Source organism: Bubalus bubalis, chromosome 4, assembly GCF_019923935.1.
Source record: "Bubalus bubalis isolate 160015118507 breed Murrah chromosome 4, NDDB_SH_1, whole genome shotgun sequence".
Lineage (NCBI taxonomy): Eukaryota > Metazoa > Chordata > Mammalia > Artiodactyla > Bovidae > Bubalus > Bubalus bubalis.
Genome location: NC_059160.1, coordinates 7,547,061 through 7,574,958, shown reverse-complemented (window position 1 = coordinate 7,574,958; position 27,898 = coordinate 7,547,061). Strand labels below are relative to the sequence as shown.

At 58.7% G+C, this 27,898-nt stretch overlaps 1 protein-coding gene across 2 annotated transcripts; it reads right to left on the bottom strand.

The window, feature by feature from the left end:
• Positions 1 to 121: 121 nt before the first annotated feature.
• On the bottom strand, positions 122 to 27,597 carry RANGAP1 (Ran GTPase activating protein 1). Of its 2 annotated transcripts, XM_006068891.4 has the most exons (16): positions 27,321 to 27,593; positions 24,527 to 24,676; positions 19,576 to 19,703; positions 16,785 to 16,844; positions 14,342 to 14,521; positions 12,187 to 12,321; positions 10,022 to 10,180; positions 8,910 to 9,023; positions 8,401 to 8,500; positions 8,236 to 8,320; positions 7,043 to 7,223; positions 5,906 to 6,025; positions 4,341 to 4,443; positions 3,260 to 3,348; positions 2,890 to 3,011; positions 122 to 1,115 (listed from the first exon to the last, which is right to left on the bottom strand). In XM_006068891.4, the coding sequence occupies exons 2-16, from the start codon at positions 24,636 to 24,638 to the stop codon at positions 1,046 to 1,048; spliced, it is 1,758 nt and encodes a 585-aa protein (XP_006068953.3). In that variant the 5' UTR covers positions 24,639 to 24,676; positions 27,321 to 27,593; the 3' UTR covers positions 122 to 1,045. The 2 variants fall into 2 exon arrangements, with proteins under 2 accessions (XP_006068953.3, XP_044796756.2); XM_044940821.2 differs by lacking the exons at positions 122 to 1,115; positions 2,890 to 3,011; positions 3,260 to 3,348; positions 4,341 to 4,443 and adding an exon at positions 4,985 to 5,659 and having other exon boundaries at positions 27,321 to 27,597.
• Positions 27,598 to 27,898: the final 301 nt, after the last annotated feature.

The window sequence follows — 27,898 nt, the reverse complement described above, 5'->3', positions numbered from 1 at the left end:
CTGCCCCTTACAGACCTAGATGTAGCAGGGGTTGGGGGGCGCATCACCGTGGCCCCGTGAGGCAGGACCCCAGGAACCAAGGCCTGAGAACAGCCCGCTTTAGGGGAAATGTTTCTCAGTGTTCACTGCTGCCACACTTTATTTGTGAAGCCCCGGGCACAGCCCAGACATACACAGAGCACATGGGGAAAGCACGGAGTGTCGCAGGGCCCCTCCAGCCCAGCCCAGCCCCCACCTCGCCCTGGCCCCAGATCCGCAGGCCCCAGCAGGCCCTGTCCCTGCCCGCGCCGCTGGAGAACAGCTGTGGGCCTGCCCAGACCCCCCACCTCTCCGCCGGGGCTCCCAGGCCGCGCCCAGACACCTTAGTGGCCCACACGGGGTGCGGAGTCAGAGCTGTCCAGGCAAGTGCAGCTCCCAGACCCTTGCGTCTGCCCCCCGCTTCCCTTCCTGCCCACGCGGTGTGGGCGGACACCCACACCCAGTCTTGCCCTCTGCCACCCCCACCCTGTGGCCCCAACCAGAGCGGTCCTGGCCCCTCAGGCTGAGCGGCCGCACAGAGCGGGGTGGATGGTAGGGGCACGGGTGGCCAGAGGAGCCAGCCCTGGCGACAGGAAGCAGAGCAGCCCTGAGCAAGCAGCCCCAGGCAGGACAGGACACACCCGGCCAGCAGTGCCCCAGGCCTGGTGCCGCCCGCACCGGGGGCAAGGAAGGCAGGCGGGGGGACGGCCGCCAGGGCCTGGCGCCTGCACAGAGAGCAGAGCGTCCTCAGACAGCGGCAGCTTTAATGGCACAGCAGCCTGCAGCCCTGGCGCCTGGGGGCTGTCAGCTCTGCTCCAGCGGGACCATGGCAAGTCCGGCAAGGAGACATGAAAAACTCAAACCCCGACCAGAAGCACACGCCTGCACGTACGCCACACCAACACACACACTCGGGAGACACGACACGCGAGACAAAGCCCGTCCCTGCCGCCGGCCAGAGTCCTTCAGCTGAGTCCCTTCCCAAGTCATGGTCCAGGCGAGGGACAGGCAGAGGCCAGCTTGGCATCTAGACCTTGTACAGCGTCTGCAGTAGATTGTGGCGGGCAAAGGAGCAGGATTCCAGGGCGCCGTTGGGCCTGCGGGGAGAAAAGGGTCAGCGGGCGGGCCCCTCTGGACCCAGGAAGCTCTGGCTGTGCGGTGCCAGCTTCCCAGCTGTGACGCTACCCAGAATACACACCACACTCGGGTTTTCTAATTTTCACGACGACTCTGCAAGGGGGACATCAGCTCCTGCCTTTGCAGGTTGGGGTTGGGGAGGCACCTGAGGCCACACGGCCCCGAGCTGGCACTGGGCTGGGAACCTGGCCTCCGCTCCGCTAGACAGGCTCTCCCGGGCTTCTCCAGCAGGCACAGGGCCAGGGAGCCTTCCTCAGCCACTGGTCCCTGTGAGCGACTGGACCATGGGAGTCCCAGCTGGGCCCCTGAGAGCCACAGGTAACCAGTGAGATCGTTAGTTCCACTGCTGAGAAAGAAACTGGCAAGGTGCTCAGGGGGACAGGGAACCTGGGGAGTAGCCAGGACCGAAAGCCACGGACGCCTTGCCTGGTGCAGGCTGGGCCTGGACCCCAGAGCCCTGGGCTGGAGCTGAGGGAAGGGAGCACACGTGACCCCCACAGTCACCTGTCAGGCCCGAGCCCCCCTCTTCTGATGTGGATACGTTGAGGCCTGCACTGGAGGGCCGGCATAAGCCGGGAGGAGGCAGTCTGTCACTGGCCAGCGGGCGAGGGTGTCTTCTAGGGGTTCGGGGTCCATGCCCAGCCCAAGGGCCAAACAGGGACGACAGGAGAACAGAGGCAACAGTCCCAAACAAGGGCTGGAAGGACAGGGGCAGCCGGGAATGGCAGCTGGGGACACTCTGGACAGCCTGCAACGGCTCCTGCAGCGGGAACAGGTGCGGGGAAGCGCGCACCTCGGGCTGGCGGGGGAGGCCGGGCTGCAGTCCTCATGAGACCATGCCCAGGGCTTGGACTTGCCCTGGGCTTCGGCAGAGGAGCAGCTGCAGCGCAAGGGGAGGCCTGGGGTGGGGCAGGGGGGTGGAGGAGTGGTGTGTGGTGGCAGGGGCAGGCAGACACAGCGAGGGAGTCAGGCCAGACCAAGGAGGCACCTGAGATGCCAAGTGGCAGAGGCCAGCTGGGTCCTCGTGGCCAGTGGGTGGTCCTCACCCCCCTCTATGCAGGCCACCCCCACATACTCCCTCACAAGCTCTAAGCGCCCTGACTGATGCCCGGGGGCCCACCGATGTCACGTGTCCCCCAAGGCGGGGGCCCCTCCTTTCTCCTTGGACCCTCCCATGTTCCCCCAAGGTCCTGGCTTCACCAGAAGTATGGTGGTCAGAGCCTCGGAGACAGCCTCACCCACCCCTCAGTTTGGCAGAAGGGGAGACTGAGGCCTGGGGAAGGCAGGGGCTCGGCTGGGGGCCACACGGGGCCCTCAGTGAGGGCAGGGACGGGCCTCCCACCCCACCCCACCCCTGCTGGGCCTTGAGGTCAGGAGGCTCCTTGTTCCTCGACTGTGGCCAGCACCCTACCAGGCCCAGTACCCTCCAGGACAAGGCCCCCTTGGCTGCTGAGGGAACAGACACAGAACTGCTCCTGGGATGCTGCCGGGCACAGAGCCCGGGTTGGCAGCAAGACGTGGGCAGACCCCCTCTGACCCGGTGTTCACTGCCTTGTCTGCAAGACGGGGCCACTACTGTGTCCCCACTCTCAGGGAAGATACTGTGCCCGAGCCGTGTCCTTAGCTGGCCAGGCCTGGTGAGATTCAAACACAGATGCTGAGAGCCGGGGAGGCCCACGTGGCCAGGCCGGGGACACAGACACTGGCCGCGTGGGCCAGCGAGGGGACACTCACTTGGTCATGAACGCTAGCAGCAGCGGGGCAAGGGCCTTGGGGAAGTAGTCCTGCTGCACCACGTGGGTCAGCGCCATCAGGGGGCCGTACAGGTTGGCGACGGCCTTGATCTTGTCTTCACTCTGCGAGACAGACGCACAGCAGAAGGCTGGGTGAGCACCAAGGTCACCCGGGAGACGCCAGGTCTCCCCTGACCTAGCCCCTGCTGAGAGAGCCCCACGGCCGAGGTCAAGCTGAATCCCACATCCCATCACGAAGGCAAAGCCTGCTTAAGCAGACCCAGGCCAGTGGGCGAGCGGCCCCAGCAGGACTCGAGGTGCCGGATGTTGGGGTGTACCCCCCCGCCTGGGCCACGCTCCTTCTGGCGCACCTTGAGCAGCCCCATGTGGATGAGCAGCCGGGTGAGGAAGGCGTTGGAGTTGAAGGCGGACGAGCTGAAGGCCTTCTTCATCAAAGCATCTGCAAGGCAGAAGCAGTTGAGAGGACTCAGGTCATGTGGCCCCCGGGCACACAGGCTGGCCCTGTCTCCTGTCTCATCAGGAGGTGGACGTGGGGTGGACGCGGCCACGGCAGCCAGACAGCGGGACCAGCCAGCACCAGGGGAAGGGCTCAACCCCCCTCCCGCCCCTACAGGGACGCCTGGGCCTGGCCTGGCCTCAGGTGGAATGGGCGTGGGCAGAGATGAGGTGAGGCAGGTCACCCTGAGGCGGTTTCAGCTGGTCTCTGGAGGTGGGGGGTTGGGGAATGGATGGGGGAACGAGAGGAAGTGTGGCCAAGGCCATGCAGGGACCCCACGAGCCCCTGCTCCTGTGTGAGGCTGTTCTGGTAAACAGAATTCAGGCAACTTGTCCCCACAAATGCCCCAGGAGGGGCGGGGCTGGGCCCTCAGGGAGCAGACACAGAAACCCCCGCCTGGCCCTTCCCGCCCCTCCCAGCCTCCCCTTCACCAGCCCACCAAGCGTCACCCACTTCTCCAATCGCTTCCAGCCTGTCCTCCCCTCCCTGCCTGGCCCAACCTGGTGGCTCAAACACTGGCAAGGTGGAAGATGAAAGGTGCTGTGAGGAGAGGAACTGAGAGGACGGGGCGGCGAGAGTGGGTCCCAACAGGACCAGAGGCCCTCGGAAGCCTGGGGAAGGCCTGGGGACCTGCGGGTGGAGGGGACAGTGTGTGCAGCGGCTTGGAGGCGGGGACAGGGTTCAGCTCTCATCACCCCTCCTCAGAGAGGTCTGACCTTCCTGCAGAGGGCACCACCTGGCCCGAGTTCTCACCGTATAGAACTGTATGGCTTTGGGAAGGGCCTCAGGCTCCCCATCTGCAAAAAACAGAGAGGCGAGCACCCGGCCCGAGCTACGGCGAGAACCCGACGAAGAACAGATGGGAGGGCAGCGCTCTGAGCCGAGCCCGGGGCAGCGAAGAGGCCGGAGCTGTCCGGGCCGCCCCCCGCACGCACCTACAGCGTCCTGCACAGCCGTCCGCACCGAGGCTTCATCCTTGAACACGGAGGACACCTTCAGGAAGGCGGAGACCACCTTCTCCGGGTCAGACGTGTCAGTCTGAGGACACAGGAGACGACGGCTGGTCACCAGGGGCCTTGGCAGACGTGGGCACCTGCCTGTGGCTAGAGGAGGCCTTGGCAGGACACGGGCCTTTGCTGGGCAGGGACACGCTGTCCCCCCAGAGCCGGCAGGGGCCCAGCCGCCACAGGTGTGCAGCACCCACAGAGAGTGTACATGCTAAAAACCACTGTCTCCAGGGACCCCCTCTTGCAGTCTAACGCGATGAAATAAGCCAGCATGCAAACGACGTTCACATGAAGGAAACCTGCCTCAGCTTAACCGACAACAGAAGAAAAGCGGAAATACTGGGAATCCACAGAAACCGTGGACGGTCTAAGTGCTACCTCTGCTCACTGACATAAAGGGCTGATGAGAGCTGCACTGACGCAGGAAACAATGAACGCTGTGCAGTGGAAGGGCCGCACGAAGGTCTGCATCATATGATCTCGTTCACCATGGGGGAAATCAGATTACAGGAAAAAAAAGATCAGAGAACAACATAAGAGGGAAATAAAAAGCCAAAATATCAAGCCAACTCTGTGAGTGGCCCCTTTTATTTCTTCTAGACGCACCTCGCAGACACTGTGGGCTTGGCTCCAGACCACAGCAATAAGGCAGATACCACAGTAAAGCCTGCCACGTGAACTTTGGGTCACCCTGTGTGTTCGTCTATGAAGTGTGCAGTAGCATCGTGTCTAAAAAAACACGTACATTGACTCAAAAACACGTTCTTACTAGAACATGCTGTTATCTGAGCCTTCAGAAAGTCGTGATCTTTTGTCGGTGGAAGGTATGAAACACTGTGAGAAATACCAAAATGTGACAGAGACACCGAGCGAGCAAATGTGGCCGCAACCACGGCATCAAGAGACTCGCTCACCACGGCTGCCACACACTTTCCATTTGTGTAAAAACAAACATGCAGCCTCAGCTTTCTCATCTGTCAAATGACAGTAGAAGGGCCTACATTCCAAGGTGCCAAGAAGGTTAAGTAAAATCATGTCCAAGTGCTCAGAGCAGTGGGGGCAGACAGGCACTGGGCACTGTTGAGCTCAGGGTGCTCAGTAATCACCTCGGCAAGAACGAGTCACAAGTGAGCAGCCTGGGGCCTGCTCGGGGGCCTGGGACCTTCACGGGGGCAGGAGAGCCGTCCTAGAAGCCGGTCCTGCAGGACGTGCAGAGGGAAGCCTAACCGTGTGCTCCCGTGACAGTCCTGCGAAAATTCCCAAACCCCAGTTATCACTGAGATGCCCCAGGCCTACCCTTCCTTGCGGCCCAAGTTGTCTCCACAGTGTGCGCAGACCTGTGCCAGCGCTTGTCACAATCATTACACGAGTGTGCATTAGATATGACGCTTGGCAGCCCCGCCCCCGCGCAACCCCGAGCTGTGCCGGAACCTCTGCTCCGGCAGCTCCAGCAGCCGAGGCCTGAGCGGGACTGGCGTCAGGGGTACTGTTACCTGCTGGGCTATCAGCACGGAACTCTTGGGCCCGAGGCGCAGCAGCTTCTCCGGGGAGGGGAAGGCCAGGAAGGTGGAGACGTCTGCGGGAGGCGGGGAGGGCAGGACAGGAGCTGTTTCCTGGGGGACAGGCGGCACAGGTGGCTCTGGAGAGGTCCATGTCCAGACTCCTCGCCCAGAAGGACGCCCCTCACTCGGGCCACTCAAGGCTCAGAGTCCAGAATTTCCCCAAATTCCCCAAGGGTGAGGGGCCTGCAGAGGCTGCCTCTGGCAGCTCTTCGCGTAGGAGCCTCTGGGGTGTGGGCAAGCACTTCCTTCAGACTCCAAGAGCCTGGCGCGGCCAAGGGGATCCTTGGGATGACATGGGATACTGCAGAAATGACTCCAAGGCTCAAGGGGCCCCGCCAGGAGCCAGTGTCTTAGCCGGGATGACCATTGCCGGTGGGCACCAGAGGCGCCCGGCCATCACACTAGACCATTAGCCACATTCAACATAGCGTGGCCCTCTGTGCCCAACCCGAAGTCCCCCAGCTTTACTTGGGAACCTGAGGGAACAGACATGCCTCCCGGCCGGGAAAGAAACACCAAATATCCAAGCTGGGTCACGACCCGGCCACTGTCTCCAGAATGGGGACCATCCCTAGGGGTCACCAAGATGGGGAGGAAAATGAATTTCCATTTTTGCCTGTTTTTTACCCTACTCTTTTAGAAACACGTACATGCCTCCCGCACAACTGAAAACCCAGGTATGACTTTACAGTTGCCTCTGTGTCTGAGGTTCTACACCCACAGATTCAACCAACCACAGATCACGGAGCCGTGCTGCAGTTCAGTTACTGCAGACATCCACACAGAAGTGGGCTCATGCAGGGCACACCCATGCTGTTCAGCAGTCTACTGCACGTGACACAGCAGCATCGTACGTGTGGATAACTTATAAATGAACAGACACGTCTGTCCTGGGGTTAAGTAAGACACATGCAGCTGCACTGGGGTGATTCCCTCTTTTCCACATGGAAGCGCACAGGCAGAACGAGTCTGCAGTCCTGTGACCAAGACACCCCCACCCTCATCCTCCCGGGGGAGCGGTCTCAGAACCCCAGGACCCGGGGCGGGGCTCTGACCTGCAGGACTCACCCCACTGTTCGGGCCCTGGCCCTTCCTTGAAGGCGTGCTCGACTCCTCGCCCTGCTCTTCCTGCTGTGGCTCCTCTTCCTCCTCCTCCTCTTCCTCCTCCTCCTCCTCCTCTTCTCCTTCCTCCTCCTCCTCCTCCTCCTCGTCCTCATCCTCGTCCTCGTCGTCCTCACCCTCGTCATCACTGCAGAGGGAGGTCTGGCTGAAGCAGACCCCTCCCTGCCTGGTGGCCCACGTTGGCCCCGAGAACCCACAGACCCCCAGCCAGGCAGGAGCCGGGCAGGGAGGGCCGAGGAGCAGCTGTCCCGGACTGGGGACCTGGGAGTCGCCTGGAGGCCCGTCCCACAGGGACGCCTGAGCTGCATCTTGTCCCTGTCCCAAAGAACCCGCAGTCCCATGGGGGAGAAGGAGGAAAGGAAGAATTCTGTCATAGCTGGGGCCCAGGGCCGGGTGGGAACATTGCCCAGGCTGAGACGCCCAGGACGGGGCCACCCATGTCTTGCTGACCACGGGAAACTATGGTCAAGGGGGAGCGAGGGGGCCGCCCTGCCTCTGATGAAGCCTGTCCCACTTCCCCCGGACTGGGGGGCCCCTCGAGCCCTTCCTGGCCTAGGTCCTGCAGCACCACGGGGCCTGGCCCTGATGGGACACGATGGAGGGCCTGACACAGAAATGATGCCCATCTAGAGGTCAGAGAGGCAGGCAGAGATGGGTGCTGATGGCTGAGCCAGCTCCCGTCCAGACGGAGGAGGCAGCCCCCCGCCCCTCAAAGCCGGAAGACCCTTGCTCCTGCATCAACCTCTGTCTTCTCCAGTCGACCTCCAAGACTGGTCTCAGGAACAGCCTGGGCCCATCCCATGGCCACTGCACCCCACATCACTGCTGCCCCGCGTAGCGTCACCTCAGATCAAAGCGCGTCCCTTGGGAGGCCTCCCTGACCCTCCTGCTCTATAGGGTGACTGCTCTCAGCCCCCTCTATGTCCCTGTGATATTTACACTCCATCACTTGATTATCCTTGTCTTATTCCTTGATCCCTCGCCCACGGCAACAAGGTCTCAGGAGTCAGAAACCTTAACTGTCGCGCTGTCAATCCCCTAATGCCCAGCACGGTGCCCGGCACACCACAGGGACTCCACCCATGTTTTCTGAATGAATAAAGGGAGGAACGAAGAATCCGGGGCCCCAGACCCCCCACCTGAGGGACGCCAGCACCGTGGCCATGTTGAAGCCTTCCAGCACTTCCTGCAGCTGCTCACAGCCTTCTTCTCCCAGCATGTTGCCTGCTCGCGGGGAGGGGCCGGAAGTCAGCACGGGGTGGGGCCCACTGGGCAGGCCGGGGCCGAGGCCACCCGCCTCCTACCATTGAGGTCCAGTTTCTCCAGTTCCGTCTTGTCTGCCACGGCCTCAGCGACGGACAGAGCAGCCTCTCTCTTGATCTCACCAAATGACAAATTCAGCTCCTAAAAGATAACGGGAAGGGGTAGAGGCAGGCAGACACAGGAGCCAGAAGACAGGGGGACCAGGAGACACGGGGTGACCAGGAGACCAAGGGGTCAGGAGCCTCCACTTCCCCAGGTGAGGGTTTGAGGCAGACTCTGTCCGGCGTAGACACACTGCCACGACAAAAGGAATGCTATTCACCCGACAACTCCCACTAAACTGCAACGACCCGAGTCACTCTTCTCTTTGAAAAGTCAGAAACCCTAGCTCGGAGGGGTGAAGAGACTTGCAGAGCCACTCGGGGAGAAGGAGGTGTGAACCCAGGCCCACCTGCCCTGACAGGCCCGAACCCTGCTCCCCGCATGGCTGTCACCCTGAGCGCGGGGGAGCCTGGACCCCGGAGGGAGAACGTAGGGGGTCGGCCAGCACCTTCAGCTTCGGCAGGCCCCCGTGGATGGCGTCTGCGATGGCGACGGCGCCCTTGGAGCGCACCAGGCAGTCCCCGAAGTTGATCACCTCCACCTGCCGCAAGGTCTTCAGCGTCTGCAGGAGGAGGTGGGGGACCAGGGTGAGGCCCTCCTTGAGCCAGCATCACACCCCCCTGCACCCGGTCCAGTCGCCTCATCAGCTCTTCCTGTTGCCCCCGGGAGGCCTCCCAGCCTCTGGCTAAGCCCCTTCCAGGGCTCCCTATTACTCATGGGAGGTCCCAAGGAGTCAGCAAGGCCCCCTCCATCCCCCAGCCCTCAGACACACCTTGACCCCCGGCCTGGTCACACCAGGACCAATGGAGTAAGGGTCACTCCCGTCTCTGGCCTGCCCACGGGCTGCTGACCCCTGTTCCCGAAACACCCCTCCTGCCCTTCCTGTCCACACAAAGTTCACTTGTCCTGGAGAACTTGGCCACAAGGTGGCCTCTTTCAGGAAGCCTGCCCTGTGTCTGGCTGGAACTCCCTGTGTGCTCCCCAACGCTTGCTCAAGTCTCTAAGACCCCACAGCAGGCCTGCCAGACTCCTGTAGGGTTGTGCAGGCCTCTGAGGTTAATGGGAGCAGCGGCGTCTCCCACCCAGCAGCCCCGACACCCAGCATCTACTGTGCTCGCAGCGGACTGGCTCCTTCCTCCCCTCCTTGTCCTCGGGGCTCCTTGAAGGCAGAGTCCCGGACTCAGCTCTGTGTGGCCTGCACTTGGTGCAGCGCTGGGCACTAGACGGGGGCTCAATAAACAGCTGAGGAAAGAATCGATGAGGCCAACAGGCTGGAGCAGCCTCTACATGGCCTCTGAGAACAAAACCAGCACCGACAGCTGCGGCTGCATGGAGGCCGCTCAGGATGGGGCAGCGCGGACACGCAGAGCTGCCCCCAGGGCCCAGGCCCCCTGGTGACAGATGCCCCGTTTGGGACACGTGCACGTGGCTGAAGCCACGGGATACACACCACGTGGGTGGGCCGGGGGGAGAGCAGCTACCTGCCGACGGGTCCACAGCAAAGACAACCACCAGCCCTGGTTCCCGTGGCCCACTCCGGCCCTGCCGCGCCCCTCTCACCTTGGCCATGGCCACGGCGCCCTTCTCGGTGAACGTGTTGTCGTTCAGGTTGATGACCCGCAGCAGGGGGTTGATGGCGAAGGCTTGGGCCAGGGCAGTGACGCCGGGGTGATTGATCCCATTCTGGGGCATGTGGACCTCCTCCAGAGTCCCGATGATCTGTGGGGGGCAGGAGTGAGAGCAGTGGGCCCCGAGGCCGGGGGCGGGGCCAGGGGACACCCTGCGGGCAGGAGGGCAGTACCACCAACCAGGTGTGGGAGGGGCTTGTCCATGAACAGATGGCAAAGCACGCTTCAGGGCACAACCACACCTGATCCTCTCGTCTCACGAGGGAGACCTACCTGGGATTAGGACCGTCACCAGACAGATGACTGAGATCAGAGGGGCTAAGTAACTTGCCCAGGGCCACACAGCTCTGAGCACTGGTGTCTCTGCCTGGCACCTCTGCACTGCAGGGACCCTGGGCTTTGGCCTGCAGTCAGCCCAGGCCCTGCTCTGTATAATGCAGCGCCGCTTGGCCTTTCTTTATGAGGGTGCTGCTGCCTTATTTACACAGTATGAGTGGCAGCCCATGTTCTGCATCCTTTTCTTGGGATGAGGAGGCTTCCTGAACCTAGCAAACCCCCTCACTCCAGCCTTCCCTCACCTCCTTTTCTCTGCCTGGAACACTCTGTCTCCTCCTTTTTCTGGCATTTTCTTGACAGGCTGACTCCTCATGTGTTCAATAGCTCTCATTTTGGATGCCTCCTCCCACAGGAAGACTTCCTGGATTGCCCTACCCCAACCCCCCGCCCAGCACAACCCAGCACTCTTCCTCTCTGCCCCCAGAGCGCCTCATCCTTCCCCTCTCATGGTGTTCATCCCTCTAAAGTGTCAAACCCACCTTCCTGTCTGCATCCTAACAGCCCCCAAGATCTCAAGGAGAGGCCCACGTCCCAGTCTCCATCACCACCCTGGAGGGACTGAGGACAGGCCTGGCCTAACTCTGTACCCAGGCACCTTGTCGTCTCTGGGCGCCCAGCACAGCGTGGGGATTCACAAATGGACACAGGCAGCCCAACTGAGGCACATTCCAAGTCAGGGCTCTTAATATTTTCTGTGCCACGGACAATCGGGCAACCTGGTAAAGCCCCAGGGCTCCCCCTCTGGATGTTTTTAAATTTTAAGCTAAATTATACAGAATAACAAATCAATTCAACTAGAAGACAAGTATCAAAATGTTTAGAAAACTGCCTAAATGTTTGCTGTACTCATACATATACCTCTTAAGCCAATGCATAATAAGACCTTGGAGTACCATTAACCTTAATGTATGAGAAACAAATACTTCTGTCTATCCACAATGGCTATTATTTGACATGAAAATACCTGTGATTTCTCCTGGTAACAAAGCCACAAGAATTTCTAAAGCTGAAGTTTACTGTCCACATTCACCATGGAAGGTAAATGCTGCATTTTATTATTTCTGGTAGTGAAACAATCATGCAATATCCCCCTGACCACATTCAAAGCCTTCCTGAACTCTATTCACAGATCAGTGGGATCCCACAGCGTGCATGCTCGGTCATGTCCAACTCTATGCAACGCCATGGATCGTAGCCCACCAGGCTCCTCCGTCCGTGGGATTTTCCAAGCAAGAATATTGGCGCGGGTTGCCATTTCCTACTCGAGGGGATCTTCCTGACCCAGGGATCGAACCCAGTCTCCTGTGTCTCCTGCATTAGTAGGCAGACTCTTTACCACTGAGCCACCTGGGAAGTCCACGGACCTGACTTAGACGCCCTGCCCTGAAGGACACCTGAGAGCACCCCCTCCAGCTGCTGCTCCCGCCCTCCTCCCTGGCTCATGGGCAAGTTTCATGGGCTGCATCCCAGCGCCCTTCTCACTGGAGCCACAGACTGTGGCCCCACAGGCCGGGGTCAGCACTCACGCTGCTCCGGCGCTGCCGCTCGTTCCCCGGCCTGGCAGGTCACAAATAGACTGGCGGCTCACCCCAGAAGGCAGCCATGCCACCTCTCAGACTCGAGCGACGGGATCCTGTCCCGAGGAGATGAGCCAGCAGCCTCGGAGGGGGAGGCGAGCCCCCCGAGGCCTCCTGGCCACGTTCTTGCGTCGGCCGGCCATGCTCAGCCTGCCCCAAGGCAGGGAGGGCAGAAACCACTCACCCCGAAAGCTTCTGCCAAGGCGGTGGCTCCGTCATTCTCCAGACGGTTTCTGCCCGCCACGAAGACCTTCAGTGCCAGTGGCTTGCCTTGGGCACTGGACTTCCGATGACACTCGGTCAGAGCTGCTGCCAGGATCTGGGGGAGGCAGGAGGCCCTGGTCTTCAGCGTGCCGCACCAGCCACGGCCCGGGTGGATACGGGACGAGGAACTGCTCAGCAGCAAGCACCTCAGCTGGGCCCTGCACTTTGCAGGAACACGGGCTGTGACATCCACCTCTGTGTCCATCTGTCCCGTCAGCCTGTGGGGCTTAGCCCCATGGTAGGGACGGGGAGAGGGAGATAACAACACCGAGTGACGTGGGCAAGGGGCTTCATGGTCAGCCCACTTTAGCGTCAGGACCCTCTGTTAGGTGGGCACCATCGCGACTCCCACACTCTGGCTGAAGAAACTTGGGCTCAGAAAGCGACAGAAATTTTCCTGCAGACACCATGCAAGCGGCACACCCTGGACAGAACCCGAACCTTCTGGCATCTCCTCCACGCTCCACAAGGCCTCAGGGGAGCCGGCCAAGGAGGGCAGGGCTCCCCCGACCATGACTCATCTGACACCTGCCCAGGCTCCAACCAGCCATACAGCGGGGGCTCAGCTGCTGGGGGTAAAAACCTAAAACCTGGTTTGCCCTGACCCTGGGGTGGTGCCAGGAGGCGGCCTCTATCTAGTAACACCAACAGAGCAAGAGGTCACAAACACCAGTCGGCTGGTGGGTTGAGTGGAGAGACGGCAGTATAGAGGATGTAAACGGGTCCTGGGCAGCGCAGCAGCAGACGCTTACACATACCTGCTAGGCCCTGAGCGCTCCGGCCAAGGTGCTTTCACACCTCGTTCAACCTCAAAACCAGCCCGGGAGACAGAAGATATCAGCCTTGCTCTGCAACGAGGGAGCCGGCTCAGTGTGGCTGCACACAGCTCTACTCCGGGGCACATACAGGACCCGGGACACCGCCAGCGGGGGTCGGGCGTGTGTTCAGGGCAGAGCCCACCGACTTCTGCTGCAGGCCAGCCTGAGGGATCTGCAGAGGCAGCTCTACTCCGGGTGGGGCTGGACTAGTGTCCTGCGCTGAGGCAAACACTGTTGTCTTAACACACAGCTTGCTGCCCCTAGACCGGAGGCCTGTGGGCTGAGACGGCCCAGCGTGAGCTGCCCGCCCTCCCATGGGGCAGGAGGCGCAGGCCATGTGCAGGGCAGGCCACTGTGGCTCCTCAGCCTGGGCCGCCTCGAGCACACACAGGTGCCTCCTGCTGCTGAGCGGCCACGGGGATGCTGGTTCAAATCCCACATCCGGCCCACACTAGCTACGTAATCTGAGGCGCTCAACCCAAGAGCTCTAAGCTCAAGTGCCATTATCTGAAAAGGCAGGGACAGTGTCGCCCACCTCTCAGTAAGGCAGGAGAATTAAGGTGACACGTCTTCAAAGAGAAGACGTCCCTGTTTGCTGTCAGTTCCTATGTCCTGGCCCCCTGCTCGTTTTGGTCAGACGGTGAGGGAAAGAGAATGGGAATGCAGACTGGCGCTTGGCCTTTCTAGAAGCTAGGCCAGAAGCAGCCAGAATGGGCCAAGAAGAGAATAATCAAGGCTGGCCTCCCTAGCCCTTCTGCCCTGGCCAGCCTGGTTGCTGGCAGGACAAGGGAGGCACCCTGGGCAAGGGTCTGACCAGGGACAAAGGTGAGCTGTGCCCAGGCCTCCCCAGTGGCCCCTTGCTCTGGGCTCCCTCCGCCACTGCACACGCCAGCCCTCACGTGGCTCTGGCAGCTGTTCTGAGGGCACAGCGGGTCTGGTGATGCCCAAACCCTGTGCTCTGCAGAGCCAGCAGGTTGGAGCACGTCTGCAATACTGCCTGTGGGTTGCCAAGGCAACACAGAACTGAGGATGGTTGCTTGGCAACTCCACCCTCACAGATCCATCTCCTGTCCCCACTGGCCGTAGGCTGCTGCCTTTGAGGCCTTTGTCCTTTGAAGAGAAAAACAAGAGGTGAACCATCCCAGACGGTGGGTGGCCAAGGGCACATACTCCAGGCGGATGCAGATGTACCAGGGGACTGGGCAGGGAGGAAGACGGAAGACACAGGGATGTGGGGGAGGGAGTGGCCACACCCACCTTGCCACCACCGATGCCCATGCCACAGTTGTTGAGCTTGAGTTCGTGCAGCGTGAAGCAGGCGGAGCTCTTGAGCAGGGCCTCGAAGCCTCGCACGCCGTCAGGCCCGAAGGCGTTGTCACTCAGGTCCAGCTCCACCAGCTGGGCCCCGGCCGAGATGAGTCCCTCCCCGAGAGAGATCTGGGCACAGAGGAGCTTGTGTCAGTTTCACAGACAGGGACCAGGTGCTACTTCTGTGCCAGGTCCTTCCTGCCCTCAGGGGGCATCTGGCAGGTGGGGACGCGGCAGAGACACAGACCGTTTCAGTACAGAGCTGACCATGTTACATTGGACTGAAAACCCTGCAGAGGACTCTTAATTCAGCTGTAGCCTGGGGCTTAGTACGGTCATCCGGGAAAGCGTCCTGCAGGAGGCCACATCTGAGCTCAGTCTGGATGAGCAGCAGCCAATCATGGAATACGAGGAGGTTCCAGCCAGAAGTAAACCCACAAGCAGAGGGACACAGCACAAAGCAGCAAGCTGTGTGTCTGGGGACAAGCCTCCAGGAGAGGCGGGGGTCAACTCAGGCAGGCGCCAGGCCAAGAACTGTGAACTTGGGCCTGAGCGCAGTGGGCCTGGAGGCGCGTGAGGGGTACAGAAGACACAGCCCCAGACTTGGGGAGGGCAGACGGACAGGCAGAGGGAGGCTGGAGGCTGAGTCCCACCTGGGGTGTGAGACAGGGATCCAGGCAACAGAAGAGGCTGCGGGGGCCAGTGTGATGAGAGGTGGTGGAGAGGAAACTGAGTCTCGGCAGGGTTCTCACAGAGAGAGGGGGGACCTGCAGAGATGGGTTCACTGGCCGGGGAGGGGAGGAAGAACCACCGATGCCCCAGGGTTTCCAGCGGTGACTGAGCACCCAGTGTGGGTGCCCCATTTCCCGCCTCAGCCCAGGACCAGATGTAGCCAGAAGGTGCTAAGCTCTCCCGGGAACCTGCGAGGCTGGGACACCGAAGTTTCCCAGGACAAGTGGGTGGGGCAAGGCGGCTCTGCCAGGGCTGGGCATGGAGGGGGCAGGGTTTCAAGGTGGGAGGCGTAGGGAAGACACTGCCCTTGATCCGGTGATGGACAGGGCAACTGAGGCAGTTTCCACGGCCTGCAACCCCAGATTGACAACGAAGGGCCATTCTCTGGCTCCCCAGCCCGCTGAAGAAAGCCCAGCCCCAGTGATAGGGCTGCAACAAATCTCAGCCCTTAAGTGGTCAGAGGCTCAAGCCCTCCCTCTACACCACTCCACCATCCCTGCACTTCACGCCATTTCCTGACCCCAAATTCGTATTCCTGTTTCTGAGACGTGCTCTCACCGTTAAGTTTAGTATGGAGATCACGCCTTCTGCAGAACTTCTGCAGAAGATTAAAGGCTAAAATGTAGGTAAGACAACAGCGCAGAGGCGCCCAGCCAGGATCTCGTCAGTCAGTCTCCTTCAACTTTTCTAACTCAAAAGCCTTTTGTACACACTCACATCAATTCACTTAACCTGTGCTCTGAATCCTAGCTGCCCCTGGTTCCTGTCCACCCTTGGAGACTTGTATCCAGCTTGAGCAACTCTGCCAGAGCTCCATGAACCTCCCACCCAGGGAGCCCGCCCTCCAGCGTCCCCATGGGGACAGCTGTCCCATCCTGGATGACCCTTAACTGTCTATTGGACAGAGGTGCTTTAGAGATGGGGCTAGTGCCGGCATCTCAGGAGGGCCGGTGCTGGCTGATCGGAGGCCTGAGAAGATAGCACCAGCACAACACAGACCAGATGGACCGGAACCTTGCCCGAGGGCCTCGCTGGGAGGCCTCGCTGGGAGGCTGCAGCCCCGTCCCCTCCCCTTGAGCCCCAGGCAAGCCACACTGGGTCCTGTGACCCTCCAGTGCCTCCCACACATGCACACAGGCTGGGAGCTCCACCCAAGCCAAGCTGAGCCCAGGAATGGGGAAAGGGAAAACAGGCAGAGAGAAGCCACCCATGATGAGAACCAAAGCAGAAAGAGTGATATTGGAGAAAGGGAGGGGCCGGAGGAAGACTGGGCAGCCTGTGTGCAGAGTCAAGTCGAGAGGGACCTTAGGACGCAGAGAAGGAGGGCATGGGATGAGGGGATAATCATCTGGGGAGGAGACCCACGCTGCTTGTGGGCGAAATCTCTGAGCTCAGGTCTCTGCTGCACTTCCTGTCACTGGGCCGCCCAGTCTCCCAGGGACCCTGAGTCCTCACTTCTGGCTCCCCATCACCGCGTGTTCTGCCACCTGCTTGTCAGGAGACAGACAGCGACTGTGCTTGCCTGGCTGCCATGGCAGAATCTCGGCGACCCCCAGGGCACTCTCAGCTTCCACAAAGAGGAGGCTGTGAGGGAAAGTCCTGGGAGGTGCTAAAGGGGTCCCTGCGGCCCAGGGCGCAAGCAGAGGTTGCCTTCACTCACCAGGGCGGGAGGGATCTCCGACCGCAGCCTCCCCGTGAACATGTCACTCCAGTGGCATCGCTTTGGAAGGAAGAAGAGAGTTAGCCGAAACCCTTGGAGATGGCCTTCAGACAGCCCCTCACCCCCATGGGCCTGGGACCAGCTGTGATGGATGCTGACAGGACCTGGAGGCGCCAGAGGAAAGGACCGTGGGTGTCAGCAGCAGTGTCAGGAACACCCTCCATCTGTCCAACCCTCTGGTTCTCAGAGAAAAAAATAATCAGGCTGAGAGGGAAGGAGGGGACTGGCCCCAGGCCCCCCGGCAAGGCAGCGGAAGGACCAGGACCAGGACACCAGACTCCTGGCCCAGAGCTCCTTTCCAGTCCAATTTTCCCCCATGGTGTGGGCCATAGCAACACGGGACATGATCTTGGAGAGTGGAGGAAAGGAAACGAGACAATATAGAACCCAGCAGTGAAGAAGTTACTCTCTTTTCAACCCTCCTTACCACCTCCAGAAGACAGGTTTGGTTTGGGGTTGGTGACTCTCACCCACGCCCCCACTTCCCAGCTCATCTGCCTTTTTAATAAAGGGAGAGAAGGCTTCAGGTTCAGACCCTTTAGACGACAGCGACCTCTAACTAGAATTTAATAACACTCTGATTTCCTTTATAGTAAGGAATGTGATTTTTCCAGTTAGAGAAGAGATCGCGTTTGCTTTTAAATACTTCCAAGTGAGCTGATTTAAAGGCCATACCAGTTAAATATCACAAAAGCAGTGGCCATGTGGCTGGGTCACATACCATGCTGGGGAGCAGAGTTGAGGCTCCCAGCACACAGCCCTACCTCTAACGCTAGGTCTGCGTCCACTTGAAATATCACCTCTGGCAGCTCTGGCCTTTCCTGGCCAACCCTCGGAAAAATGGCCACAGGAGAAGCAACTCTTCCCTGAAACCCAGGCCTCAACACGTATGAACTAGACCCGACATTAAGTACTAGAGAAGCTGGTGTTGGCAAAACTCTCACATCCTCCAATAAAGCAAATCACCAACACCCCTGCAGACATTCTACACAAGTTGGCTTGGGGAGATACACCTGTATGCAGGTGTGTGGGGTCAGAACCGGCAGCTCCAGCCTAAGCGCCTCCCTACAGACAGTGTTCTCATCCGGAAGCTTCCCCAACCTAGCTCTGATGGGCTGAGGTCAGCGTGGGGCTCCAGGGCACGAGGCTGCCTTCTATTCCTGGCTCAGCTGACCCAGGCCTGCCACTCCCTGACTCTGACCCCCAGCATCTTATCTCTGAAAGAGGCTTTAGGCCTCGCTCATATCCGTGTGGGCAGCACAGCAGTTGAGAGGCTGGGGTGCTGTCTGGGCTCCGAGCCTGGGTCACACTTCGCTCACCTGGCAAGACCTAACGTGTGAGGTGCTACAGGAGTGGAACTACCATCTTATCTTGCCTCAGCGCTGTGCCCAGAAGGGCACCGGTGTCACGGGCACCTCTGCCCCGGCCGCTGCTCCAACACCCCCAGCTCCTTCCTGCAGAGAGGCAAGCTTGAGACTCTGCGGTGAGGCGACTCAAGGCTCTGGGCCTGCACAGGGGGATGCGAAACAGGCCCTACTCCCACAGCTCAAGCGCTCTCACTCCAGCCTGCCTGTGGTCACCATGGCAACCAGCCAGGGAGGAAAAACTCTGCATCAAGGAGCCCAGACACCATGTAAGGCCAGGCAGCGCAGCCAATGAGGTGGCAGCACTGGGGCTCCGACCCAGGCCCTTGGATCCCTACGCTCAGCTGCAGGCATGTCTCCTCTGTTCCTGCCTTCAGGGATCACCCGGGAGAGCAGAGTTCCTTCACAGAAAAATGTCCCAGCTCATGCGCAGGCAAAGGACAGGCCCTGGGCAGGAGAGCAGAAGCAGCCCCGCCTTGGCTGTCTGTTAACCTGACCGTGATCCTCCTGAGAACACGAACATCCGGGGCCACACCATTGACCAGCTCGGGGCCCTCCACTTCCTCTCGCGGCCCTGGCCTCATCTGCCTTCCCTTTGAGAAAGCCCTGAGGGCCACGAACGCGTGCTGGGCTTGGAAATGTGAGCACAGCTCAGGCTCTGACCAGCAGCAGGATCTGAGGAGGCTGACTCAGCCGCCCTGAGGCCTCAGTTCCCTCGACTCACAAGATGGAGACACAGCTTTATGACGGCACTTCTCTCACAGAGCATGAAGGACCAGCATTCAGAGGAACTCTCGCTGAGAAACACCAAAACGGAAGAATCTCTGGGTTGGCTGAGGAAAGGCACCATTTGCGTCTAACCTTCAAGAAAGGACCAGCCATTAGGCTGTGAGAAGGGCAGCTAGAAGGCCCCCACTGAGCAGCCTTCCTTCCAACCACCAGCACCTGAGCTGAGGTGTGGCCATTTCTGCCCCAAACGCGCCTCCTCCGAGGGGCAGCCTTTGCTCAGGAGTCTTTGCCCAGGCTGGGCTGAGCACCTGTCAGAATGGCTCCCAGATCTGCGACACGAGCTGCAGGCTCTCTCCAGCTCTGCTCCTTCCTCTTTCCCTTTCTCATGTGACCCGGTAAACCTCTTATCCTCCTGACACCTTCTCCGGGTCTGTGACCGCTGGGCTTGAGCAGACACATCACACGGGCAGAGGGGCCCTATCTGGCGCTGTGCTCCAGGAAGCCTGGAGCAAGGGGGCTGTCCGAGGTGACCACCCCCAGGGCCCAGGAGGGACTGGACACAGGCACCTGCAGGGGGGGTGGTGTGTGAGCGGAGGCCTGTCCCCAACCAGGCTGGGCCTGCTTGCCCCCGACCTCACCTTCAGCTCCGACTTCTTCTCCAAGGCCTTGGCAATGACCCTGGCTGCCTCCACGCCCACCGTGTTGCCCTCCAGGCGCAGGGCCTCTAAGCCGTCAAAGTCTTCAATCTCCTTAATCACGTCTTTGGCTGCCCGGGGACCAAAAAAATCACATTCTTAGACTTCATGGGCCACAGATGCAGGAGCTGAGGCCCAGCAACTACCTCGTCCCTCACGAGGGCTACGGTGCACCTCCTGGGTGCCAGGCTCAGGCTCACCAAGGGGACTCAGACAGGCTCACGGTATAGTAGGGGACGTAGCTATGTGGACAATTCCTCCGTAGTCGTTAGTAGTTAGTCACTCAGTCGTGTCCGACTCTTTGAGACCCCATGGACTGTGGCCCACCAGGCTCCTCTGTCCATGGGATTCTCCAGGCAAGAATACTGGAGTGGGTAGCCATTCCCTTCTCCAGAGGATCTTCCTGACACAGGGATGGAACCTGGGTCTCCTGCATTGTACGCAGATTCTTTACCATCTGAGTTACAATTCCTCTGTAATGAGTGTTAAAACAAGTAATGTATGCAAGGCTTGGGAACCAAGGGAAAAGAGGAACTGGCTGATGTGGGTGAAGATGGTGCACGGGGCACCTTGTGGGTGGTGTGGGTGGAACATGCCAAGAAGGGGCGAACACCGGCAGGGCAGGGGAAGGCACACACACGCATCCAGGGCGAGGTGACTCGGGCTGGTGTGCGCATTAGCGTGCTGCTTTATTGTGATGAAAAATCCCATACACTCTAAATGCCAATCAACAGAGGGCAGGGTAACACACTGGGGCGCATGATATAAGTAGTCACACTGACGTCACTACGAATGGCAACAGAGCTGTTTACCTGACTTGGAAAATAATCATCTTACAGTGATAAGTGAAAACGTTGTATGAATTCTTACACACACACACACACACACACACACACCCAAGTTTTAGAAACCAGACGTTAAAGCAGTTATCTCCAGGTGGTGGGATTCTGGCTCAATCTGTGTTTTCCCAGCATCTGTTCAATGTACTCTCAATATGTCTGGTTAGAAAGCAGCTTTTTAAGTATCTGTAATTATGATCCCAATTACTTAGGAAAAAAAAAAAAAGAGGAACTCAACTATGTGTTTTGGGGAAAAAACACAAAACTTGAAAAAAAAAAAAGCATCAAAATTAACAGCAGTTACATCCCTGGGCTGTGTTATAATGAAGATTATTTTTCCCCCTTCTTTCAATGCTTCTGTATGCTACAGTGTATTAATTTTACAATCTGAAAAAAACCATGCAGGTTACATGAAAGACAAATCTAGTCTGGCTGGCACAGGATGGATTGGGGTAACATGGTGGGGAAGAGACGGAGAGGAATGAGAGAGAAGAGGGGAACACAACCTTCTAGGCTACGACAACCACAGAAGGGTTGTCAGAAAGTCTGTGATATGCTAGGACTTCCCTGGTGGTCCAGTGGTTAAGAAACTCCCAATGCAGGGGGCCTGGGTTCAATCCCTGTTTGGGGAACTAGACCCCACAGGCTACAGCTACAACGAAGACCCAGTGCAGCCAAGCAAACAGTTTTAAAAGAGAAAGCTCGTGACCTGCAGCCTCTAAGGGGCTCCCTGAGAAGCTGTCAGAGCTGCGGGAGAGCTGGGGGTCTCCCTCCTCTTCCCCACCTCCGCCAACAGTAGCACCTCCTCAGAAACCATGCTACCTCCAACAGGTCCATTTTTCTTTCGGCCCTGTTGTGCAATATGCTGGATCTTAGCTGGGATGGACTGTGTGGAGTCTTATCCACTGGACCGCCAGGGAGGTCCCTGAACGATTACTTGATCATCACACAGAGACTTCATTAATACCGGCTTCCTCGATGGGTCATCCGTTTGTGAAGAAAGGGCCTTTCTTCGTCTCACTTCGCCTCTGCTCACTGCCACCACGTTTCCTAAGGTTGTTACGGACAGGTCTGGTCTTGTTAAGTGACCTGAGGTAAGGAAGTGCCTGCGAAGGTCACACAGCTAGAGTAGTGACCAGCATGCATTTTATGACAAGAAAGACTGGACAGGCACGAGCCTCCCATTTCCTAGGAAGGTACGCTGAGGCTTCAGAGAATGAAGCCACTCTGCCCAGGAGTTCAGGGGAAATGGCAACGCTGAGCTTCAGACAGGTTTTCCCAAAATGAACGTATGTGCTGCTCCCCAAAGCCTTGCTTCTGTGCACAACCACAGACTTCACACAGGGGGGCCCCGGCAGAGAAACCCCCAAACCCCTCTCCCCCTTTGGAGCTGCAACTCCACAGCGCCAGGTGTCCAGGCCGCTTCTGCAGCTGGCACTTAGGGGCAGGGCTGGCGTGGCCTCTCAGCCCTTTGGAAGACCTGCTCCAACAGGGCGTCCCCCTAACATCCAGGGAACGGCCAGCTCACCAGGAGGGAAGACGGCTGCTCACAGGAATGTTTACACCGTCCTTAGAAACGAGGCGAGATGCCAGGGCCCCAGGGGAAGCCGTGTATTTGACACAGGTACAGAGACCGGAAAGTCCTGTGCTTGCCACGAGCTTAGCCAGGGAGTCAGAGTGAGCGTGCAAGGAAGAGCACCCAAATGGAAAGAGCAGGGACGGGAGAGGGTGGGGGTCACAGCCGGGTCGCCTCTCGCTTGATTGGCAATCCAGAGTTACTTTACGCAGAACTTAAAAACAGGCCAGGGATGGGCCCCAGCTGGCCCTGACTAACCACCAACCGTCACCAGGCTGGGTGGAAGGGGTTTCTCTTTTCAGCCTCGACTGCCTCACAAAGAAACAAGTCCCAGAGGCTCTGCTACCTAAGGCAGCAAGGCCTTACTTTGGTCCTTACATGACTCAGTGAGCAGAGAAAAGGACCTAGTTCTTTGTTTTGTTTTCCAATTTTTTGGGCCTAGTTCTAATCAACGGCCTCATGGCCTTCCCTGGACCTCACCTGCTCACTCCCAGCCAACACAGAGGCCCTTTCTGGGCTCACGATCAGGCCACCAGGCCCCTTGATACAGCACTCAAGGGCCTCTGCCCAGGGCTCCTTCTGGGAGTCTGACTTCTTTTCTCTCAAGCCCAGCCTGTAGTGTCCCAGCTCCTGGGCCAAATCACATGGTTCTCCTGCCTGCGGTGCCCACTCTCCTTCAAATATCTGCTCATCCTCGGGAACTTTTGGAGCCCTCCTCCTCCTCCTCCTACTACTAAGTCGCCTCAGTCATGTCCGACTCCGTGCGACCCCACAGACAGCAGCCCACCAGGCTCCGCTGTCCCTGGGATTCTCCAGGCAAGAACACTGGAGTGGGTTGCCATTTCCTTCTCCAATGCATAAAAGTGAAACTGAAGTCGCCCAGCCACATCCGACTCTCTGTGACCCCAGGGACTGCAGCCCACCAGGCTCCCAGCCTCCCTAAGTGGAAAACAAGTGGTCCCTTCCCCAACCTTACTTCCCAGAGCTCTTCCATGTCTCTGAGACTGTGTTTCATCTCTCTCCTGTTGGCTGTCTGAGGATCTCATTCCTACTCCAGGTCAGGAGCTCCTAAGAGGCTCGGGCTCTAAGCTGCCCATCTCTGGTGAACGCCAAAGCGGGAGGTGGCATGTCCAGCCTGAGCCAATGAAGTGGTTACGTGCATCGATTTTAGGAGCAGACAAACCTGAATTTTCTTCCCAGCTCCACTGCTTAGAGCTGGGCCTTAGGAAAGTCCTATCACCTCCCTAGGCCTCAACTTCCCAATTTGCAAAATGGGGTGAAACCTACCTCCAGACCTTTTCGGGGGGGATAAACGGAGACACTCTTTGTACAGCACTGAAGACTACCTGACTCAGTGTTAACGACCAGCATTTAATAGCAAATTCACGTTTACTGAGCTGGGCTGAATGTACACTGAGACGCACCAGACCAGGGACTCAGCTGGACCTCTGATGGAATCCTGGCTCTGCTATTCAGGGCTACACCACCTTGAGTAAGTTACTGAAGACTCCCGAGTCCTTTACTCCTTATTTATCAAATGGCAACATGTTTACCTCCCTTTCCCAGGGACGATGCAAGGATCAAAAGTGACAAAGCACAGGAAGGAACTCTAAAGGTTAAGGCCCTACAGAGACGTTAGGAATGTGCAAGGACTCAAGCGGTCTCTGACCTGGAGGATGGGAGCCAGTCTGCCTGTACACCAGGACAACCAGGCAAGTCCAGACCAGTTTCTCTGGTTGGGCCAGAACCTCAAGAGGCCCCGATGTGGGCACCTTCATTTCCAGATGCCTGGGATTCGGGGTGGATCCGTGCCAGCCATACTCTGGCCACAGAAGCAAAGACAGGGTCTGCATTCTGCTTCTAGTTCTGTCCAGTCCTGATGCCTGTTCACAGACAGGCACATCCATCCCTCCCCAGGGGCATTCACTATGTGGACTAGACTCCCAAGAGGGCCCCAAGTCTCTTTTTTTTTTTGGCCTGCGCTGCACAGCATGTGGGATCTTAGTTCCCTGACCAGGGATTGAACCTATGGTCCCTGCAGTGGAAGTGCAGAGTCTTAACCACTGGACCTCCAGGGAAACCCCTGGACTGTCCTTTTCATGCAGCCTCACTGCCCTCAGGGGTGCAGTGCTCAGAACCTTCCCGCTCTCGGGAAGGCAACGACTATTCCCAGACCAACTCTGGATCGTGCGGTGAATGTGGGGGTGGATCTGAAGTAAGAAATCAGGCCTGGATCCTGGGACTGCAGGTCACTGTGGCCCCTCACCGCCAACCATTCCCCCAGAGAGGCGCTTCCCACCTGCCGGCCTGAAGCCGCCGGCAGGGGTGCCCACAATGTGCTCATGGACAAAACACCTCTAAGCCTCGCTGGGCTAGGACAAGTGTGATCATGAAGCTAACCGGGCCTGACAAGCGGGACGAGGAGGCGCTCTCTTGCTTGCCCCCTGTCCCTCTGGGGCCAGTCCACACGGGTACTCACCATCGTCTGCAGTGTTGAGTTTGAGGCTCTTGCCCTTGAAACTCAGCTGTCCCCCGGCCACCTGGGTCTTGGCGAGCGTCTCTGCTAGCTTGGCAATATCTTCAGAGGCCATGGTGGCTGCGTTGGTGGGCTCCTCTGGAAATCTGCAGACTGAGGAGGTCAAAGTGCATTAAGAGAGGATCTCTGGGCATCTCCAGGTTGGGGAGGGCCGGGTAGGACCATTTCAGCTGCCTGAGCCCACCTCCCAGGATAAGGAAATCCCAAGCGCTAAACCACTGGGAGAAATAAAAACACTGAGCAAGGAAGAGTTCTAAAAAGGCAAAGGTTTCAACCTCTGCAGAGTTACCGTCTAACTACAAGCCCTCCTCTGCCCAACTGCCCCAGGTGGGGTACCAAGCAGAGCCATGTAAGTTGACCACTGGGTCCCCAAGGAATGGCAGTCGAGTCCTAGTCTGACGGCTATGAAGAGTCTCCCCAGAGCACACACCTGCCTGATCATGTTGGGTGCTCTCTGTTTGAGGGTCCCATTCCTCAAACAGGACACGGATGGCTATGGGATCCAGGTTATCCATCCCAAAGAATGCCCCACTGCCCTCGCTGGCATGACTCTGGGGGTGGGGCACAGGGCACAGCCACTGCACAGCTCGTTTCAACCTTGGCCAGGAGACTGGGCAGCCCATGGCAGCCAGACCTCAGGGGTTCCTAGGCGACCAGAGGTCTCTACATCACCACAGCCACCATCACAATAGACTGAGGACAGAGTTGCTGAAAAAAAGGAGCTTCTAGCTTATAGTTCAGCAGATTGGCAGAAAGGACCACTGCTGCTGCTGCTGCTGCTAAGTCGCTTCAGTCGTGTTCGACTCTGTGCGACTCCATAGACAGCAGCCCACCAGGCTCCCCCGTCCCTGGGATTCTCCAGGCAAGAACACTGGAGTGGGTTGCCATTTCCTTCTCCAATGCAGGAAAGTGAAAAGTGAAAGTGAAGTCGCTCAGTCGTGTCTGACTCTTCATGACCCCATGGACTGCAGCCTACCAGGCTCCTCCACCCATGGGATTTTCCAGGCAAGAGTACTAGAGTGGGGTGCCATTTCCCCAAAGAGGAATAGGTGATCAGGAAGAATAAGGTTATTTAGTGTCTCAGACAGTGATAAGAAAAAAAATAAACAGGAAAAGGGGTAAGAAGCTTTGCTGTTTTCCTTTTTTCTTGGGAGGGGTGAGTGGATTTAATCTAAAATAGAGTAGTGGTTGTTGTTCAGTTGCTTAGTCGTGTCCAACTGTTTGCAACCCCATGGACTGCAGCACACCAGGGTTCCCTGTCCTTTACCATCTCCTGCAGCTTGCTCAAACTCATGTCCATTGAGTCGGTGATGCCATCCAACCATCTTGTCCTCTGTCGTCCCCTTCTCCTGCCTTCAATATTTCCCAGCATCGGGGTCTTTTCCAAGGGGTCAGTTCTTCACATCAGGTGGCCAAAGTACTGGGGCTTCAGCTTCAGCCCTCCCAATGAATATTCAGGACTGATTTCCTTTAGGATTGACTGGTTTGATCTCCTTGCAATACAAGGGAACTCTCAAGAGTCTTAGAGAAGGTATTATCAAGAAAGAAATCAAGGATACTGGGGACTGACCCACACAGATATCTGGGGGAAGAACAGTCTTGCAAAGGCTCTTGTGGGGGAAGGGGGGGTGGTCAGAGGAAGTGCGAGGAGGCCAGTGGGGCTGGAACACAGAGAGAGAAGGAGAAAAGAGGTAAGAGATAAAGAGAATTAACAAGAGGCCCCAGTCACAAAGGCCATTTTAAGAACTGAAGCTTTTACTCTGAATGACAAAGGGAGCCACTGGAGGGTTTCTAGCAGAAGAGGGACTGTGATGTGACGTTATATTCTGACAGGATCACTCTATCTGCTGTGTGAGGCAGGGAATCTCAAAGCTGCTTCAAGAATGAAGGAGGGGATGAAACTGAGCATAAAACAGCCTGACACCACCACCACCCCACTCCTTGTAATTCTAGTTTGGGACAATTTAAGGCTAGAAAAACGGTGGTGAGGCATCCAGATGAAATAGGAACACAGAACTTCTCAGCTGGAAGAGAAGTCCAGTACGTACACACACACACACACACACACCCCGCATCCTATCCACTATAAAGACTAGGCAACACACACACCATTCACTATAAAGTCTAGGCAACTGGACCACAGAGAGATGAACTGACGGGTCCAAGGTCTACAAAGGGCCAGCGGCGAAGTAAACACAAACATCTCCTCTCCCTCCCGAGCAGGAGCCTGGCACATTTGCCTCCGTGCACATCCACCGCTCCTGCCCAACGTCGGCAGTGACTCATACGGGTCCCCGGGGATGCGGCTGCACCAGCCCAGGTCCTCGGCGGGTGTGGGCCTCTTGGCAGGCGGCGGCGGGAGAGCGACAAGCGAGTTCGGGCCGCGAATGACAGGCGGGGCCGCACCGGAGCCCCATCCGGGATCCCAGGCGGACGTTCACCGCCCTCGGATTGACACCGACGCGAACAGGGGACGCCGCTGCCGGCTGGGCGAGCCGGGTGGGCCTGATGCCCTCTCTTAAGCCTCAGCCTCGCCGCTTGGGAAAAGGGACAGCGCCCCTCCCGGCTTCCCAAACTCCCACCCGCTCGGCGCTCGGCGATCGAGGGCACAGGGGATGAAAGCGGAGGGGGGGCATGCAGAAAGCGCCACACCTTCCTCGCCCGGCTCCAGGGCCGCGCCACCCCCGCCTGTATCCCCAGGCAGGTGACAAGGAAAGGAAAGGGATCCCGACCCTACCGTACACAGGCTGCGCCGCCGCGTGGGGCGACCGGAGTGCGCGCGTGCGTCCGGCGGGCGCGGACGGATTTAGGGTCCGGGTCAGGTCAGGTCAGGTCGGGGTCGCCGCCTCCGATCCAGGGCTCCCGATGCTCAGCTCCACCGGTAGACGTCCGTCAGCTTTGCCCAAGCGCTTCTCGCCGCTCGCACCTCCGACACCACCTGCTCCCCGCACGGCGGCGGATGATGGCGGAGGGAGGTGGATTTTGAAAGCCGGCAGTTTCTTTCCTTCGATTTGATTTGTCGGAGGCCCGGTCCGGCTTCCCCTACCCCTGCGCGCGCGCGGCCTGTCGGGTATGGTAGTCCGCTTCTCCTGCGCGGGGAGCGGCTGGACGCCGCAGAGTCGCGCCCGCGAACTACCATTTCCATAATATCCGCGCGGCGTCCCAAGGCGCCTCCGCTAGGTCTCTCTGTGCCCTCCCTTTTGCGGCTTCTGGCTCTTTTTCCCGGAGGCCGCTGGGCGGCGTTGAACCGCGAACTCCCAGGGAGACTACAATTCCCTAAATGCCTTGAGTCCGGGCTGGCTCCGCCCTTCCGGA

What these genes read in the sequence shown, in the direction of transcription:
- RANGAP1 (XM_006068891.4), bottom strand. Translation starts at nt 24,638, where the DNA reads ATGGCCTCTGAAGATATTGCCAAGCTAGCAGAGACGCTCGCCAAGACC. An exon ending in GCGCCGTGGCCATGGCCAAG is followed by an intron (nt 9,024 to 10,021) that starts GTGAGAGGGGCG and finishes CTCCTCCTGCAG; the next exon opens with ACGCTGAAGACCTTGCGGCA. An exon ending in TCCACATGGGGCTGCTCAAG is followed by an intron (nt 3,012 to 3,259) that starts GTGCGCCAGAAG and finishes TCTGTCTCGCAG; the next exon opens with AGTGAAGACAAGATCAAGGC.